The 18365-nt window shown below is 39.2% G+C and overlaps 3 protein-coding genes across 3 annotated transcripts; 1 reads left to right on the forward strand and 2 right to left on the reverse strand.

Moving 5' to 3' along the window:
- Positions 1–1445: 1445 nt before the first annotated feature.
- On the reverse strand, positions 1446–3376 carry LOC106651428 (adenosine deaminase 2-like). Its single transcript, XM_014369920.2, has 5 exons — positions 3152–3376; positions 2681–3092; positions 2457–2618; positions 2050–2370; positions 1446–1988 (listed from the first exon to the last, which is right to left on the reverse strand). The coding sequence occupies exons 1-5, from the start codon at positions 3357–3359 to the stop codon at positions 1577–1579; spliced, it is 1515 nt and encodes a 504-aa protein (XP_014225406.2). The 5' UTR covers positions 3360–3376; the 3' UTR covers positions 1446–1576.
- Positions 3377–4004: 628 nt separating this feature from the next.
- Positions 4005–5406, forward strand: LOC106651420 (farnesol dehydrogenase-like). Its single transcript, XM_014369908.2, has 5 exons — positions 4005–4240; positions 4310–4475; positions 4551–4677; positions 4752–4881; positions 4955–5406. Exons 1-5 carry the CDS (start codon positions 4109–4111, stop codon positions 5138–5140), a joined length of 741 nt encoding a protein of 246 aa, XP_014225394.1. The 5' UTR covers positions 4005–4108; the 3' UTR covers positions 5141–5406.
- A 4540-nt stretch (positions 5407–9946) lies between these two features.
- LOC111693673 lies at positions 9947–11298 on the reverse strand. Its single transcript, XM_023459047.1, has one exon. The coding sequence runs from the start codon at positions 11265–11267 to the stop codon at positions 9948–9950; it is 1320 nt and encodes a 439-aa protein (XP_023314815.1). The 5' UTR covers positions 11268–11298; the 3' UTR covers position 9947.
- Between the last annotated feature and the right edge of the window lie 7067 nt (positions 11299–18365).

The raw sequence follows: 18365 nt of genomic DNA on the forward strand, positions 1-18365 counted from the left end.
TAAAATGAGCTAGGAAGCTTCAATCGAACTTTTGAAACGGTCAAAATTTATTAAAATTTGACAAGGAATTCAAAAAAAATATTTTCAAATTTTTTCACCGGAACCATCGGGTTCTAGGAACCATTTTTTGTTAAAAATAGCATTTTTCGGCCCTAGAAGCTATCGCCTTCAATTAAAAAATCTGAAAAAATTTGAGATTACGTATTTTGATGAAAAAAACAAGAAAAAATTTTTTTCAGATTTTTCGAGGCTCCGTACTGTCCTAAAAAAATTATTTTCGTCAAAAAAATCGGTTTTTGGCTTCAAAAGGTGCGTTAGGTAATCTGAAAAAATCTGAAAAAAATTGAGGTTATGTTTTTTAATGCGAAAAATAACTGAAAAAATTTCCGAGTACTACATCGGCTCATACCGCCGTATCTCGATTTTTGAAATTTTCAATGATTTTATCTGAAGGCCTGAAGCACTCAAAAAATCTGAAAAAATTCAAGGTTGTTTGGATTGTGGAAAAGTATTTTTATGAATTTTTTCAGATTTTTTACTTGCTTCATGTCCTCAGAAAAAATATAGATCGAAAATGGACGTTTATACCGGAAGTGGGGGGTAGGAGGGGGGAGGGGGTCTAAAAATTTTTTTTTGGGACCTTTTTACCATGTACTATAACATACCAAAAGCGCGTCAAGATCGGTGACATACGTGCGCACGGTTTTGTAAAAAAGTATTATTTTGACCCATATATATATGTGCAAGCGTACACACGCGTACAACGAGAGCTGCACTCGCCGAATTCTCGCTCCGCAACATCAGCTCGCGCGTGTACACGTATAGCAGCCAACAGACTTGCGAACAATAACACGCGTCACCCAACTATACACAAAAAGAGAACGAGCGCGAGAGGGCAGAGCAGCAGCCACTTTTTCAGCAAGGCAGTAGCGGCAAAAAAAAAGCGAGCGAGCGCGATGTTCACTGGCTAAAAAAGACTGCCTATATGTGCGCTGACCATGCACACACACACCCACACATAGGCTTTACTCGCGCGTAGTACAGTCGTGAAACTGCAAAATCAACAGAATTAAACATAGCAGCTGCTGCTGCTTTTCCAAGGGATCTCCTGTGCTGCAGCGCGCGAAAACACTTGCGTATACGCGCACGCATTCGGCGTGCAAACAGCCCCCAGGGCCTATCAGCGTGTCATAAGCGAATTGACTTTACTTTCTCTCGCTCTATCTCACTCGGCCAGTTGCTTTGTTCCTATACTTTTATTAGTCAAGTGCACAACGCTGCTATTTCGCGCTTCGTTTGTCCCTAATCCGTATACGAGCGAATGTCATCATTCGTCCTTGTTGATTTTATGATTCTACCATTGGCCCTTGGATATGGTGTTTACGCACTTCTATCTTCGAATTGATGAGGTTTTCCAGATAAACAGATGGACTCCATTAAACCGATTGCTTTTATTTTGCTGCTTTATTCGATATTTCAAGCGACATATGTTTTCGAAATTTACAAGCTAATAATAACCCTCTATACTTATTTGTAAGAGAGAAACAATTACAAATTATAAAATTGCGTTCTTCGATCAACTTGTTTCATTGATTTCCGTACAATATTTACTTTGAGTCAATTTATCCATGTACTCCTTCCATTTGGTTTTGAAAATTTTTTTTGCTGCATGTTTCTCTTGGTCGTCGAGACCGCTATAAGTAATGGAATTCAAAGCTAATTGCTTCAGAGATCTGAGATCTGCACTTCTCGACATAATACCGACGAAAGTTTCGTAAAAGTCGGACGATAAACTTTTAGCATCCCAATAAGATGGATCATCGCTTGACACGACAACGGGCAAATTGTTAGCGAAAAATTCGCTTGCTGGATGATTACGTAAATCATCGACCAATTTCAAAACTTGATTCGATATTGGATTAATTTCAATGGCTATTCCCTTATTTTTCACGATTTCCATAACTTTTGGATGCTTAGGCAGAGCAAAGCTGTTGAAGCGTAAAACAGTTGAATATTGTAAATTTGTTTCTGGAAAAAATGTTGACTCACCCATGTCCAATACGCTTGGTGTTAAAAAGAACTGCGTCGACCAGGTTAAGGTCTGAAGGATGTCCATACCAATTGGTCTCACCAGCATGAAAGAAAAATTGTGTATCTGCTGGAAATGTTTCTAATACATGTGCAACTGAATAGAGACTCGGAAGTTTATCTTCTTGACCAACAAAATCGAAACCGATGATCTTATCTGAAAAAGCTGCTTTTAATTGCATATAAGTTTGAACTATCTCCTTGAGTCTTTCGGGAGATGGATTTCTGTGTGGAGAATATATCATTTTCATTCCTAAGAAGTCTGGGTGTTCGTTAGTAAATCTGTAAAAGTGAACACACGTTCCAAGTGTTATAAAAAATTTTTGGATCTAAAAAAGGATAAGAGAGAGAGAAAGAGTGACAATTACTTTTTAACAATTTTAAAAGCTACTTCAACCGATTTGACAGTATCAAGATAACGTCCGTCTAATTCGTATAACTGAGATGCACCACTGCGAATTTCGACAAACATAATATTATCTTTGTACACTTCCTCTAGGACACCACGAAGATATTTTTCAAAGACAGGTCTAAAAGTATTATCATTATCTCATAAATCATTGAAATCAACAAATCTGTGTATCAATTATACCTGTATGTTATAATGCCTCTTACGGTGTCAAATATTTCTTCAAAATCATTCCAGACGACATTTAAATCTTCGAATTTAGATCTTTGTAAAACTAAACTTTTTTTTATTTTTGCGTCAATTTTAGGGTCTCGTTTACGCATAGCAGACAAAAGTTTCCAGTCACATTTTTTTCCCGGAGGATTTTTCGAGAATACAAATTTATATACTAAATTTTTAGTTTTACATATGTACAAGTTTGGTTCATATGTAAATTTCATAAGCTCTTCAGGTGGTAACATGGATGATATGTGGGCATGAAACAGTCCACCTTTTGGCATTTTACGAATCATTTGATATACAACGGAATTTTTAATTTTTTTACTGACTTCTAGATAGTTTTGAGCCGGCAGAAATTCAGTCGGATGCAGATATCCTGTAAAAATATTTCATTGAATGAAGAATAATATTTCAGGTAAAATTAAATGATTATACCGTGATCGACTTCATCAAATTTAGCTTTCATTAAACATTGATTAGCTAGCTCTTCAGCTGGACTTAGTCCAATCGATGACCCAAAAGCCATTTTGTTTTCTTCTTCAATTATCTTCATCCGATTGTGGATATAAGAACGAGATAGAGGATTGCCATCATTTGACACAATTAATGAAAATAAAAAAATCAATATAGAGAAAGAAATCATTTTAGAAGCTAGATTGATTTTGGACAATCGAGAGCTTTTGTAAGTTAGATATTCTTAAAATATGTTGTGCAGAAGAAAAATCGTGTTTAAAGCATTAAAATATTGCAGTATAAAAAGATTGTAGGAGTACTAAAATTTTACGTAACTGACGTATGAAAAACTATGACGTAATTAAATTATTTGAATATTGATTAGTGATAGCGATTACTGCAGATCTTACTATGAATAACTCATGTCAATAGTTTGTATTGAGTTTGACCTTGACAGTATTTACTGATCTTGCATGATATTGTACTAGTCAAACCGAGTGCAAAATGAACTACACGATTCTCATCTCAACGGTAATATATTTAAAATTTTCTTTTTAAAATAGTTAGAGTTTCCCACTCTTTTCAGGGCGGAATATTGAAAAGATAATAAAAAAATTATAAAATTTATAGAATGAAAATAGATTTTTCACTCAAACAACATTTTTCAACTATCAAGATTTATTAATATTTCTACGTTTGCTTTGCGGAAAATGTGAATTCACGTTAGTCAGCTGATGATTATAGTATTACGACACGATGACTCGTCTCTTTTCCGCCTCAAGGTAATCATTATTCTGGCGAGTTTAAAATGCCAACATTCTCAGTAGTATTTTGACTTGCATTGAATGAACAGCGTGCAAGCGTTACAAGTTACAATCTCTATAAGTTTTTGTGTTTGAATTTTTTCCATCAAGTTGATTAACAAAATATTCAAAAATTATGGAACGATGGAATGGAAAAGTTGCTGTAATAACAGGAGCATCTGCGGGCATAGGATTAGCTACAGCTAAAGCTTTGGTGAACCATGGTCTTATTGTCGTTGGGCTGGCAAGAAGAAAATCAAAAATGGAGGTAATAGCAGAAATATTTTGCTCTGTATTGTCAGAATGAGATTTTTTAGTGGAATCGTGTGAATTATAGGAAGAAATGTCAAAAGTCAAAGGACCTGGAAAATTTTTTGCAAAAGAATGTGACATTACGCGCGAGCAAGATATTGCTGCAGCGTTTGCTTGGATAAAAGATAATTTAGGAACTGTAAATATTTTGATAAATAATTCTGGAGTTCTAAGAGAAAAAACAATGGAAGGTAAATAAAATGATCGACTTTCATCGTATACCTCATGAGTAAATTTTAATTATTATATTTCTTGTTAAACCGTAGAGGCAAGTATGGAAGAATTGCAGTTTGTCATAAATGTAAATGTTGTTGGACTTATATCTTGTACCAAACATGCAATCAAACTCATGAAAGCCAATGGTCAAGAAGGGCACATCGTAAATATAAACAGGTAAGACACATTTTTTGCTTGATATGAAATTTTAGACTTAGAATTTGAGCAATATCATGAGATTTTATTTTTAGTATCGCTGGACAACAAGTTCCCAAAATAGAGGGAAAATCTTATAACGTGTATTCTGCAACAAAATTTGCAGTAAGATCCATTTCTGAAACATTGACTCATGAATTATTGGGTAATAAAATTCGAGTCTGTGTAAGTTTAATTGTTTATAAACTATATCAATAAATTGTTACGTTAAAACTAAATATTTCAATCGAAATTGCAGAACATCAGCCCCGGAGTTGTAAAAACTGAAATATTTCAAGAAGCTGGAGTAGATCCGTTCTTCCTTAATTTAGTTCCAGCCTTAGAACCAGAAGATATAGCGCAATCAATTCTCCACGTCATAAGTGCCCCAATTCGAGTGCAAATTACTGAATTAACTATTAAACCTTTAGGAGAAATATTTTAAGAGAGTTCAAGAAAAATTGAGGAGCTCATATATTTCGCCACCCAAAATTGTTATAAATTTTTAAATATGAAAGATAAAATGTAAAACGAATGAGCTACATGTTTAGTTTGCATTGAAAAAGTAGCAGTATTATGAGATCAATTTAAGTTTTAAGATGTACACTTGTTATAGTTCAGATCACCTCTGTAGATCTAAAAAAAGATGTATTACTGTATTAAATTTGAGTAAAAATTGTTGAATATCCATGTTATTGAAAAAAAAAAAAAATAGTTTTCATTTATAGACAATTTGATTAGCTCATCTCTCTGACTTTCTCGCGACAGACTTTATTCGCCGAGAGATAAACAATGAAGCTGCACTACTGCCAGTTAGATAATACTCAACATTTATTTCATGTATGGCAAACATATAAGAGAGAAATAAAAAAAAGACTCTGTTAGAGACAGATCTCATGCGAGCTCGTATGCGTGTGTGCTCGGATCGAGTCCCTCAATTGCACACGTCAACGCACGCAGCGCGACTGCAGCAGTTTCATCGACAAACGTATTGTCTGCGCGTATATATACGTGGATTTACTCTGTCTCTCTCTCTCCCTCTTCCCTCTGTGCTGTCTGCGCGTGAGGATTGACGTTGTTTTTTTCCATTTGCGATCTTCAATTGGAGAGATTTTTTTTATTGTTGTGCATGAAATACATGCCTTGATTGCCTGTTTAGCCTAGACGGGTATAACGTGGTACTGCAACGAGGAGAGGAACTGTCTGCTGTTATAAGCCATGAAAAATTCTGATAAAGTCAGTTTTAGTTTGAAAGTTACAAAAATGAAAAAAAAAAAAAAATAAAAAAAGGATTACGATACTTGGAATACGAGTCCAAAATAATTCCCCCGAAATATTGTGATCTGAAGATAGAGTATAGAACACAAGAAACCTGCATATTAATTCATGCGATAGAGTATCCTCGATAGCTCCATCAGTTAATAGACAAGTCGGCATGTTACTTTTTTGCCCTTGGCTTTGACGACTCTCGACCCTTTCAGCTCTCGATCGCAGAGAGAGAAATCCGAGCGCAACAACATTGCGTGAAAGCCGGCATCTTCGTCGCCGGATTTACTTGGCACGCGCACGCGACTATATACGCACAATACGTATAATATAAAGAGATAACGCGGTAAAGAGCTCATGGCGGTGTTTAGCATCTATTTGGCAGCGCGAAAGAAAGATTATATATATATGCAGCAAGTAACACGAGAAGTGCGCAACGCACTTAATTGTTTCAAGCAGGCATTATATTGCCAATCAAGCTCGTCGGAACGCCGGCTTTTATTACGTTCGCTATACATACATACTCTCTCGTCTCTCTCTCGGATTGGTGCGCCTGCCTATACGTCCACGGCGTACGTATATACACGCTCAATAGGGAGTATTGTTCATTAGCGTCTGCCTCGTTGAATGACGCGTATTGTGTGTGTGTGTATATGTTTTCTGCAATGTAGCGGACGAGTAGCTCATCTCGTCGTCTCGTTTTTGTTTGCCCCCAAAGCCGTGCCGATGATGATGATGATGAGTCTTGCGCTTTTGCTATTGGTTTATATACATAATAGACGTCTTCATCAAACTGGTTGAAGGATTCACTCTGACTCCATCGAGGTGCGCGCTGCAACAACAACGGAGAGTATCGCATCCAAGAAAGTATATACCCTCGATCGTTATTATACCGCGAGTCAATGAACGAATTTCTCGCTGCACAAACTTATTGTTGAAGCGACTAATGGGCGGTTTTCATTCACAATGACTTATAAATATCAGCGGCCAGAAGACGAGAGGTTAATTAATTTCATTCCACAGAAAAATCATCCGTTGTAAAGAATATTTTTCAATAGCGATGATCTGGAAATAACGTATAAAAAAAAGGGTAATGTACTTACGAATCTCTTTTATTTTTCAAACTTTATTTTAAAACCCTTATAAATATAATGAGCTGTTTTCAAGTCGTAAAGTGAGAAAAAACGAGAGTGTTTGGATGAACCCTTGGGATGACTTTAAATTTTCGCTTGAGATAAGATACCCTGCAAATTGAATGTTTGATGTACGCACTTTATGTATCACATTTTCTTGATACTTAAGCTCGTATTACACTTTTTTTCTTACTCCAATACTGTATTGTGTTCATAGGTATAAGAAAAATGAGAAATTTTAACTTGAGGGTATCGTGCTGAACAAAGATGTCCCTTTTTCGAATGATAAGCATATGATCACTTTTTTAAAAGAGCTTCAATTTGATGCACTATATTTAATTCGATGACTTCTTCAGATTATTAGTTAATCCTTTTTTTAGTTAAGAAATGTATCATTTTTAACTGGTAATTCTGCATATTATTATAATTTGTATTTTAAATATTGATTTACCTTTTGTTTGTTGATGAACAATGAAGCTATGTGATTCAAATAAAACAAAGAATCTAGTCATTTTTCACAATGCAAAAACTCTAAAAGTTCATCAATTTCTTTAGTGAAAAAAGAGTAACCAGACAAGCCACCGATACTGTCGCTCTCGCGGTATCAATTTTTAAAAATACGCGCATCCCCATGCTTATCGGATTACTCGGTGGTGGAGTTTTGTCCGCGGCTGCAGGTACATGCACTGCACACGAGCCGGATTTTCATTTCCGCGAGTAGTACAGCGCAAAGCGCGCGTAAATCAAAGTCGCGCCTCGATCGTAAAAAATCTCGCACTGTTTTATCTTATCATGAGGGGGAGAGCTGCTCGTGCAGCGCCGTCATATACCGCGTGTGCTGCCACCCCGCGAGCTTTCGGTTGAACCCTGCGTTACCGCTTGACGTTCGGCGTGTTATACCACTCTGCCACGACATCGGCTGCGCCGAGCTTCGCAGCGCATAAAAGCGCTGCAAATTTAAGTCTATTATTACCGACGAGGGTGTTGGATGGAATTCATGAAAATACCGAGCTTAATATTTGAGAGTATGGCATTTAAATTATTATTTAAATTATTAAATGTTTACAACGGTACTCTGGTGTTCGTGTATTGAAAAAGTCATAGGAATTATCATTTTATATTTTATACAGTAGCCGAGAAAGTTCTTATCGTTCAGTATTCATGTGATTAATTCAAACGAAATCTCTTGCAAACATAAATCTGAATTTTTAAACTATACGACGCTCATGTAATTTTTCTAAATGAACGATGGATTTTACGACTGCTCGACATTTTTCCGCAGACTCCGGTGAACCACATACAGCTCTCAAGTGCCGGTGCGCAAGTGTAACTCAAGCGTAATAATAGCTCTTTTCCCTCCTGTCTCTATTCTTGTAAATTTATACTTTTATTACTGCTATCAAATTTATTATTATTCGGCCTTGAGAAATATATTCATAAACTGGCGCTGCGACCCGGAGCCGGAATAATCCTCGCGGCGCGCGAGGCAGTGCTCGTGCTGCAGCTCGAGAGAATCTATACATCGTGGCATCTGTTCGGCAACGACGATTTACGACGGTGTCACCCGCAGTGTTTACGAGCCCGCGTGGAGGTCGCGTTATCTACGCCGCCACCGCCGCCGCTGCTAGCTGTACTCTATACTGCTCCGCACCCTTGCACCTCGCGATCGGCTTTGAAAAGGGGAACTCGCGCCCGTTTGAGATCTACAAAGGATGACTCTATATGCCGTTTTATGTGCGTGATGATATTGTATTTTTAGGTGATGTTTTCGTCTGTGCGCGCATAAAGGAGGAATTGTAAATCTCTGGGGTAATGCTTGTAGCGTGCGTGTAAAATATCGCATGCATTTTTCAGATGAATCAAAAATCAAAGTGTTATCCGACATGTAAATTTATACTACATCTTAATGCACCGTATTTAATTTCACTTTGCATTATTATGTTCTGAAATAAAAAGATACTTTTTTCACTCTAACAGCTTGTAACGGGATCTTACAACGTAGTTGAATGAATTAATTTTTTTCAGCAACTTAATGATTACAATTTTTTTTAAACAAAATCGTCCACTCTATTTTTACATCGCTGCTTGGTAAGAGAACAGAGACTCGTACGAATTGCAACCTCACGTGAAGATTGCTCGCACGCGATTTTCTTTTTCCATCATTAGTTAATATAATTGCTCGATAAAGAATAATAGTTATCGTGTGAGTCGCTGAGCGTGTCCGTAATGACTGAATAGATGAATTCGAGCACGTAAGGTGTTTTATTCACGAGCTATAATCAAAGAAGAAAGTTTTTTTCATAAATAACATATCCGTGGACTTTTGTTCATTCATTAGCAGCAGTACACCGTACGTTTATAATTTTTCTTAAACTAGAAGAAAATAAATTTTATGTTTGGAGAGAACAACATTTATTGCTACTCGTCTTGTTATGCTGCAGAATCAAAAATCTTCCCCTATGAACAGCTTCAACAGAATGTGTCTTATAGAGGCGCGCATACAAATAAACTTGCCATGCGTTACGTAAAGTCACATCATCGATAGGAAAGCGAAACTAGCAAGGTATAGATTTTCGTGATAATTACAAACGTAATGAATGTACTGTCGGTCGAAAACAAACGGAAACAACTATTCACCCCCGGAAGGTCTCGTGAAATGCTGAATCAGTTTAAATCTTAACTACTTGAAATATTTGCTTCCTGTAATTACTGACTTACCAAGTTCATGTATTTTTATAATTATTTATTTTTCAAACCATGAAAATGTGTATCAATAGAAATAAAAATGTATTATTTTTATAGAATATTATTTTTTATTTATTATTTTTCACTTTATTCAATATTTTGTCAATTTCAGCGACGAAGCTCTAGATTTCCTTCGATACCTGCAACGCCTTGTACTTCTCCATCCTCTTCGCTAATTTTTCCACCTAATTCTATGTTTCCATATTTCGTGTTGACTAGCTTCTTCGCATTTTTAAATTTTACATTATCGTTATTCTCGTCGATCGTTTTCATGGGGCCAATTTTTTTCATTTTGTAAGTCGTGTTCAATCCCATGGCCGCCTTCAAAGCGTCGCCCGTTCTCTTGCTCAATCCTGCGACCACGTTCAAGCTGGCATTATCGTCTCCAACGAGCCTGTGCCCACCTTCCACGTACCACGACGTTTTATCGTCTTCTTTGTTGATTCCTCCGTGTAATTGAGTTTTCGGTAAAATCAAGGAAGCTTCACCGCCTATTTGTTTTTTCAAGTCACCGTCCATCGTTTTGTCCAGTGAACCATTGACACTGAGTTTTCCATATTCACTGTCCAACATTCTGTGCAGAAATGCAAGATACCACGAGTTCTTTTCGTTTTCCGTCAAAATTTCGCCCTTGATGTGACCAAAGTCGCTCGGCTTACCAAGTGAAGCTGTTGCACCCATTACTTTTTTGACCTTCCCACTGGGAGATTTGTTGACTCCTGCCATTAGCTCGACATTTGCATGGTCATTGTCCACCAATGTATGGCCAGCCTCAAAATGCCACCCTGTTTTGTCTCCTTCTTTTCGAATACTGCCGCTGAGTCCGGTATCTTTGTCAATGGCTAGAGAACCATCTATTCCATACATGGACTTTATTGGTCCCTCGAATGGTTTTTTTACTCCAACATTGACGTCCAAACTTCCGTAGGATTTGTCGAAAAATTTTTTAAAATAGTCAACAGCCCACGCAGATTTACCATCTTTTCGGACGAAAGTACCATGGATCTTACTATCATTTCCAATGGGTATTAAACCTTCGACAGCTACGTCTGTATTCCATTTTCCGTAGGTCGGTTTCGTCAGTTTGGCGTTGAAATCAATACCTCCTGTTTCAGGATCCAATCCTTTACGTGAAATTTCAGTTTCCCATCCATGTGGGCGAAATCCACCAGATACTCTAGTTTTGTTTGTAATCAGCCAGTCTAAATCTAGTTTTTGAGCAAGTTTGTTAATGTCATACTTGGGCACCCAAGGTACGATTTGATTCTTTTCGTTATCGGCTTTTTCATCTTTAGGTTCTTGCTTTTTTTCTTCTTCTTTACTTCCAATTCCAAAGAAATCGAATGCGGCATGTGGTTTAGATAAAACAACATTAACTGATAACAATACAATTAAAAGAAACGAAAATAAAAAATGTAGGACTTTCATTTTTTCTGTAAAGTATTGTGCTAAATTTTGATTTTTTGTTCTAGATCAGAAACTGTCTTTAACAGTACTAGAAAGAAGTTTATGGTATATATTTAAATTTTCCTCAAGATTCAAAATGTAAATTGACACGAGGAATGGTTTTGCACGACTGTTGTATGCAAGAACGTGTGAAATTACTTTTTAATAACTTACTATCTTTATTTGTTACAAATTTGTTTTTTAGTTTTTTAACTTCACACGATTTTGATGATTCGTCATTTTTCCTCAATTTAGTGGATAGTGTAAAATTCACAAAAATTTCGGATTTTAGTGAATTTCTTAACATTTATAAGTTATTATTTGAATAAAGCTTAGAGGAAATGAATTATTGCCTGATTTTAATAATAATAGTTCTGCGAAATCAAACCAAATTTATCTATGTAATGAATGCATGACTCAGGCCCCAACGGAAAATGACTAATTTTCGATGCGCCATACGGAGATGAAAAGCCACGATGTAAACAGCAGCTAATAACGTCTTCCTCTTTCGCTTCCTTTTTCTTAAGTTGCGCCGCGGGATATCATTAGCAGGCCCCCGGGCCTGGCGAAAATTCCTAAATCATATTACGGTATATCCAATAACATTCAATAAAAGCGGCGCGTTCGTAGCAGGGCAGGCGTACTCGCGCGAGCTTTCGCTGCTCCGACGAGGTGTGTGTACATTCGAGTTAACGAGATTGATGTATTATTAAGAGAAAGCGACGCTCGTGTACGCTCGCTATACAGCCTCGCTGCGACGCGGCATTATATTTGTATAAATTATAATAGCGTTGGGGTAAATTTTTTTTCGCCGTGTCAGGGCTTTGCGTGCCTGTACATATTATATACACGCGTACACACGGACTTGAATAAATAATGCAGCTGAGTAAGCGCAAAGAAATACAAATTTACCGAGGAAAAAAAGTTTCCCATAGAGACAAGAGAGGAGAGGATGTAACTTTACGCTCGCGCGGTGTGTATATATACGCGCGGAGGAGCGAAGAATTATGTGCGTGGGGAAAAATAAAAATGTTTACGTTACTGCCCGCGCATAGATCGCATCGTTTAATTATTTTTCAGCCGTAAAAAAAAGAGCTGCCACTGCGCACTCATTTTTATTTTCGAAAATTGACGCCCGTTATTATTATTATTCATCGTCGTCGCAGGATATAGCTACGCGACAATCCCAGAGCGCAAATGAAGGTACCGCAGGTTCGTTTCGTACACTTTGCTCTCCAAAATATACGTCGACTCCGCGAGCGTAATAACGTACTTTCCTAGACTCAGTCCTCGGAGTTTCTTTTTTTCTCCGAACCTATAAACGGGGCTTATCGCTTTATACCAACGGCGGAGCCTATCATACGCGAGACAGTGGCGCGCGGGAGCTTATGGATTTTTGTGCGGGCGCGCGACACGTTAACAATGTACCTATATACACCCTGTCTGTTGTACACACAATCTCCAGGGCACTGCACTGCTCTCTCTAACTCTGTCTCTCTTTCTTTCCGAGAGCTATTGATTTTCGCATGAATTTTTATTATCGGCTTGCTACATCTACCTCGAGCTCGAGCGCGAGAAAAGCCGATACATGTCACACGCGCGTATATATACACTATAGTACTCGCGCGCATGCACACGCGGCTGCTATACGTGGTGGGTTTGTGACGCTCTTATCTGGCCGTATAATAATACCCAGAGTGTATACACAAAACCCGCAAGAGAAAAATTACAGTTGTCGAGGGCGTCGCTGAGCTAGCCGCGCCGAAAGCGTATATATCGCGGAAACACGCGACAGTACTTTGTTGTTGGCTTTTTGCACATTTTCTTTTTCGTCGAAGTGCAATTTCTTCAGGCTCGTTGGTTATGGGACTCGATTCTTAGACCAGAGTCTTTTTCGCGTCATGATTGGTCGGCGCCCGAGAGCTTTTGCCGCGGCGACTTAACCGTTTTGATTACTCCTCGGCGCTCGTGACTTTTTAATGTCTATGTAGCATCTGTAATTCTATATTTCTCTCTCTGTACGTGTTTGTGCAGGATTCGGTCGGTTAAACGGTAACACACACATGATTAATTCTTTCGTAGATCGGAGAAGTTTTAGCCATCAGCAAAGAAGTAGACTGGGCGACAACGAAGGACCAAATCAAAAAATTTATTTCCGTTAATATTTATTTACAAAATCGTTGAAATTCAATACAATAAGAAAATTAATTTTAATGTTACATTTTCTTAACTCCATCCTCGACTTGCAAAGATCTTGATGTTTTTGTATTATTTTAGTTAAAAAAATTTAAATATACAATAAATACACGTACGCAAATAAAAAGTAGCTGTAGACCACGAAAAATCCATTATTGCGTTCATATCGAATATAAGTTTAAATTTTCCCCGCCAGATGTCATGATCGATTCCAAAAGTAAAATGATTAAGTTTCGTAGTTATTGCAAGAAAATATGACGCTGATATCTACAGCAGTTATTGCATCTTTGGTGCATCGTGTTCACGATTTGCCGTATTTTTAATGTACAAAAATAATGATCTAGCATTCGCTAGTCAATCAGTTTAGGCAATAAGGACAACACTTTTTGTGTGTCATTCGACAAGAAATTTGTCGATCGTCAAATTTGTCGATACTGGTGATGTAATACTTACATGGTATGTACTCGTGAATATGAAAGTGATTGTAAGAGTGTTGTATGTTTATGTATAAACTTGTTTGTTATAGCCTGAAGAGGTCTAGAAACATGCTAGACGAAACGTTGCAAAATAAAATTTGACGATCGACACATTTCTTGTCGAATGACACACAAAAAAGTGTTGTCCTTATTGCCTAAACTGATTGACTAGTGAATGCTAGATCATTATTTTTGTACATCTATAGCAGTTTTGCATGGATGCGAAATATTGCACTCGTGCCTTCTGCGCTTGCGGCCACAGAGAGACTGAGAGACACCTTGCTACCTTTACGCGCTCTCCATATATTGCCGGACTCATACACTACACTTTTCTTCATAAGCTAACCCATTTTCATGAGACATATCATTCACATACAATTGAAGATACCGATAATGAATTTTTGGTGCGCCTTTTAGGAAAATTTAATTCCTGCAAATCCGAGTGAAAAACAGCAATTTCACCCACGCAGTGAAAAAATAAAGTCCCACACTATTGCAATAATGTTACAGTACTGATCTACTTTCTTATCATTGATCCGCATCACGAATAATCTAATTTCATATCAATTCGTTCGAAATCGTCGCAAAAGAAATATTTTCGAAGCTTCCTTGCATTATTTTTCTCAAATCAATCAATCGAGTAAAATAATTTATCATATGATTCGACAGTTTCGTTTAATACACAGATCACCGCGGGGACACAATCCGCAGCCGCTCTCTCTCTTATCGGATTTACTCCGAATGATTGAATTCGGCAACAAAAGCGCATAATGATACGTCATAATTCGGCACGATCATTTCGAACGCGCGTAATCGATTCATCTGGCGTCCAGTGCCGGCTAAAACGTTCCTCTGCACATGCAACGTCATCCAGGCGCACACATCGTCATACGTGTATGGGGCTACGCAGAGAATCGCTGAGAGGGAGAGGGAAAGAACATAAGCTGGAGATTCGCTTTTGGGCACGGGCGCGCGCGTTGTGTCGGTGGTAAGCGTTAAATTCGCACGCGGCAGCGGCCACCCTTGTATCGTGTACAGTCGCGGCGCGCGTCTACACATGGGTGCTAGCTACTACGGCGGGCGCGAGAATTGAATTAAATCGTTTAACGGACTCGCGTGTGCGTCTGTGTATACACGCACGTACAGATACAGTCAGTTTCGGAGCGAAGGGGGACGGACCCTCCTCTGCTCCGGCGTTTCTCTCTTTACATTGCGTACACTGCGTGTCGTGTCTGTCTTCTCTATCTTTCTCTCTCTCTCTCCATGTACGCATATAACTCGGGTTTGTGTGATAAATGCAACCTATAAAGTACTGCTACATCCATTAGACCTGTCCGTCAAAATTTTTGTTTAAGAATTTCAATTATATCAAACACGCGAGTGTATATACCCAAGGAATCTAGAGTAATTTCTCAGCTCTCTCTCTCTGCGAGCGTCTTCTAGGGATGCGTACATATAATATTGTACCGAGAGGGAGATTTTGTTACAGACGTATACCCCCCCGCTCGACTTCGTCGTTATATTATTCCGTGTTGTGTCTTTGACGAGCAAACAATGAAAAATTATCCGTTCGAATGGCAAATGAGCCGAGGGAATTTAATGAGATACCACCACCGCGACGAGGACGAGGACGACGACGACGAGATAGGAGGGCTAAGGAGAAAGAAGAAAAAAAAGGAATGTCCTTGAGAGTTCGAGGAGCTGGGCAGGATGTATACGCACGCGAGCTCTCTCGAAAGGAGAATTTTTTAAATTGTCAGTGGTTATTTCGAGGGGGTCGCGAGCGGAGTTGATTGTTTTTCTTTTAAAATGCCTCGATGATGATACGCCAGATCGTGAAAAACGTCTTATTTAATATGCAAGCCACGAACACACACCGCGTGGCATATCCGAGAACAAGGACAAAAATGTCAAGTATAAAACGAGCGCCCGAGTGTGCGTTTGATTTAATTACGAGCTTTTTTCTTGCTTTTTCCCTTCTCTTTGTTTCATTAGTATCATTCTTGGCGCAACCTTTAGCTCGCAGGCAGAGAATTAAAAATTTTCGAGTCTTATTTCAAGCAATTGCTTATTAGCTCGTACACACACTGCATATATACCAGCTCACGCGCATATCCAACAAATAAAACGACGAATCTCACGCGTTCACCCAATTCTCAACCGCACATTATGCTCGGCGCAAGTCCTCAAGAACAATATTTGCAAAGTGTTCCTTTCTCGCTCGCTCCTGTGGAGCTTGATTCCTCGGCGGGCGAATTATTAGCCTCCTCCGCGCGAAACAATGCTAAATAAATACAGCTGCGCTCAGCGAGTCTTGGAACTTGCGCTTCTCTCGAGAGCTGCCGAAAGCTCCCGCGCGCGAGCAGCTGCGTACACGCGCGCGTACACGCGTTGTATGCAAGCAATGAAGTTTCCCACCGCGAGAGCCTTAATTGGTATTTAGAAGATGTCGGATGAAACGCACGCGGCGCCCGCAACAGTCATTGTCAGTCGAGTCAGCCGAGAGAGAGAGAAGAAAAGCCAAGTTCCGCAGCTCTCGACTGGCAGGCATATCATGCGGGCGTCGTCGTAGTCGTCGTCGTCGTCGTCGTCTGCGGTGACTTTGCCACTTGATTCTTCCGCACGCATGTATATATACGCACGTGTACCCCCAAGCGAGCATATTCAACGCTGACTTATAGATACCGTGCCGAGCCGAGATTAAATTATGCACGGATCCGTGTGTTTTTGAGAAAACGACGGGATCCCCTTTTTTCCTTCAACTTGACTCGACGGTCTCTAAATAGCCTTATGATCTTTCAGCTTGGCGGACCATGATCGGAGCCGCGCGCGCGCCTGTGTTTTATCATTCGATAAACTGATGTGCACACGGCTCGACTGATGCTTTCGGCATACATGTAATTACGAACGTGTGTAAGTCTCGAATCGCATGAACCGTCTTTATGGAGCTTTTATTCGCAGACAGAACGACGTTTACGCGAAAATTTTCGAGCGAATAATTTCGAGAGTGCGTACTTTTGCGCGACTGGGAAGACGGTGTCGCGTAGTCATCCCCCAAGCCTCGCGCTCGAGCCTTTTCTATATATGTAACATTTACTTGCTGCAAAAAATTAATATTCTCCCCCGTCGCGCAGGTATCAGCTCGAGCCACTCGTACCTTTTTATTTTTACGAATTGTAATTGCGACGCGGAATTAATGAAAAGGAAGGCGACCGCGGAGAACTCAAGATTATGCTAATTACCAATAATACGATTCGTTAGAGTAGCGAGCAAAGAATTTCCGCGCGTCCTCTTAGATGTTGCCCGAGACCACGTCGTCGGCAGCTAATATGCCATCTGTCGCAGGGCACCGCACTATACGCATTTCACGAATAATTCATAGATCAAAGACGCGCGCCACCCTATCCTTCCTTGTCATGCGTATGCGCGTCTTCCCAAAGCCGTCAACCCTTTGCAAAAACTTTCCAACCTGTTAAATATCCATCTGCGTATAATTACAAGCTCCCGCCGAACGTCTTTGAAAAGCTCGATTTAAGAGGCGCGCGGGCTTTCATCGAGCTCTGATGTATAGCTGTCTCTCGTGCTCGCTTCAAACGGTGGCGGATTTTTCGATGAACGCGCGCATGTGCCCTGCGCGAAGCTTCGCTAGCCGATTACAGGTACGCGAGCGCTGCAGTTCGAGCGAGCACGAGAGCTTGCGGACTCGCTTCAGTACCCACGCGGAAAATCGATGCGAGGGAGGCGGAGCCGAGCTTGCTGCGCCACCTTCGAGATGGCGCCATGGGGAGTTTCGCTGGCCTCCGCTGCGGATTCTGAAATGTAATCGATGTTTATGGCGTTTATTCAAAATTTTGGTTTCTCTTTTTACGAAATTTATCGGTCGGTATCAAATTTTGACATGAATTGGATGAGCTTTTACGAGTCACCTTTCTGCTCTGGCAGAGATTCAGATATTGGCAACTCAAAGAGTAATTTTTAAAACTATGCTTGTATTATTTGTGATAAATATTGAGAAAATATTTCTCAGCACTTGCCGTCGTTTAACTGATCAAGAATGTGCAAAAAGCTTTTGCTACAGCTTGGTTGATCATCAATAGAAATGCTACTCTGAAGAAATTTTAAGAAACTGTTAATTGACTCTTTTTTGAAGAAAACAGCTCATTTTTACCTCGAATAAAACCAAAATAGGTAACAAAGAAAAAATCGAAATGCGTAAACAGATGATGCATAACGCGACTTCGTAGTTTTTCCCCCTTGACATTGAGGAATTTCAAAATTCCATTTTTCTTTTTTGTTATAGACTAAGAGTTCAATAAACGTTTTTTGAAGTCAAATTTTTTTAGATGTTCTGGGCTTAAAATCGATATGCAAAGTTAATACACTAGATACTGCTATGGCATGCCTTCGA

The sequence above is a fragment of the Trichogramma pretiosum genome, unplaced genomic scaffold (genome assembly GCF_000599845.2).
Source record: "Trichogramma pretiosum strain Unisexual culture from Peru unplaced genomic scaffold, Tpre_2.0 scaffold53, whole genome shotgun sequence".
Taxonomy (NCBI): domain Eukaryota; kingdom Metazoa; phylum Arthropoda; class Insecta; order Hymenoptera; family Trichogrammatidae; genus Trichogramma; species Trichogramma pretiosum.

Excerpts from the sequence above, each read along its gene's own strand:
- LOC111693673 (XM_023459047.1), bottom strand. The coding sequence starts at position 11,267 with ATGAAAGTCCTACATTTTTTATTTTCGTTTCTTTTAATTGTATTGTTA.
- LOC106651428 (XM_014369920.2), bottom strand. The coding sequence starts at position 3,359 with ATGATTTCTTTCTCTATATTGATTTTTTTATTTTCATTAATTGTGTCA. Across the intron at positions 2,619-2,680 it reads AGAGGCATTATAACATACAG|ACCTGTCTTTGAAAAATATC; the intron begins GTATAATTGATA and ends TAATACTTTTAG. Across the intron at positions 1,989-2,049 it reads ACCAAGCGTATTGGACATGG|CTTTGCTCTGCCTAAGCATC; the intron begins GTGAGTCAACAT and ends ACGCTTCAACAG.
- LOC106651420 (XM_014369908.2), top strand. The coding sequence starts at position 4,109 with ATGGAACGATGGAATGGAAAAGTTGCTGTAATAACAGGAGCATCTGCG. Across the intron at positions 4,241-4,309 it reads GAAGAAAATCAAAAATGGAG|GAAGAAATGTCAAAAGTCAA; the intron begins GTAATAGCAGAA and ends TGTGAATTATAG. Across the intron at positions 4,882-4,954 it reads GTAATAAAATTCGAGTCTGT|AACATCAGCCCCGGAGTTGT; the intron begins GTAAGTTTAATT and ends TCGAAATTGCAG.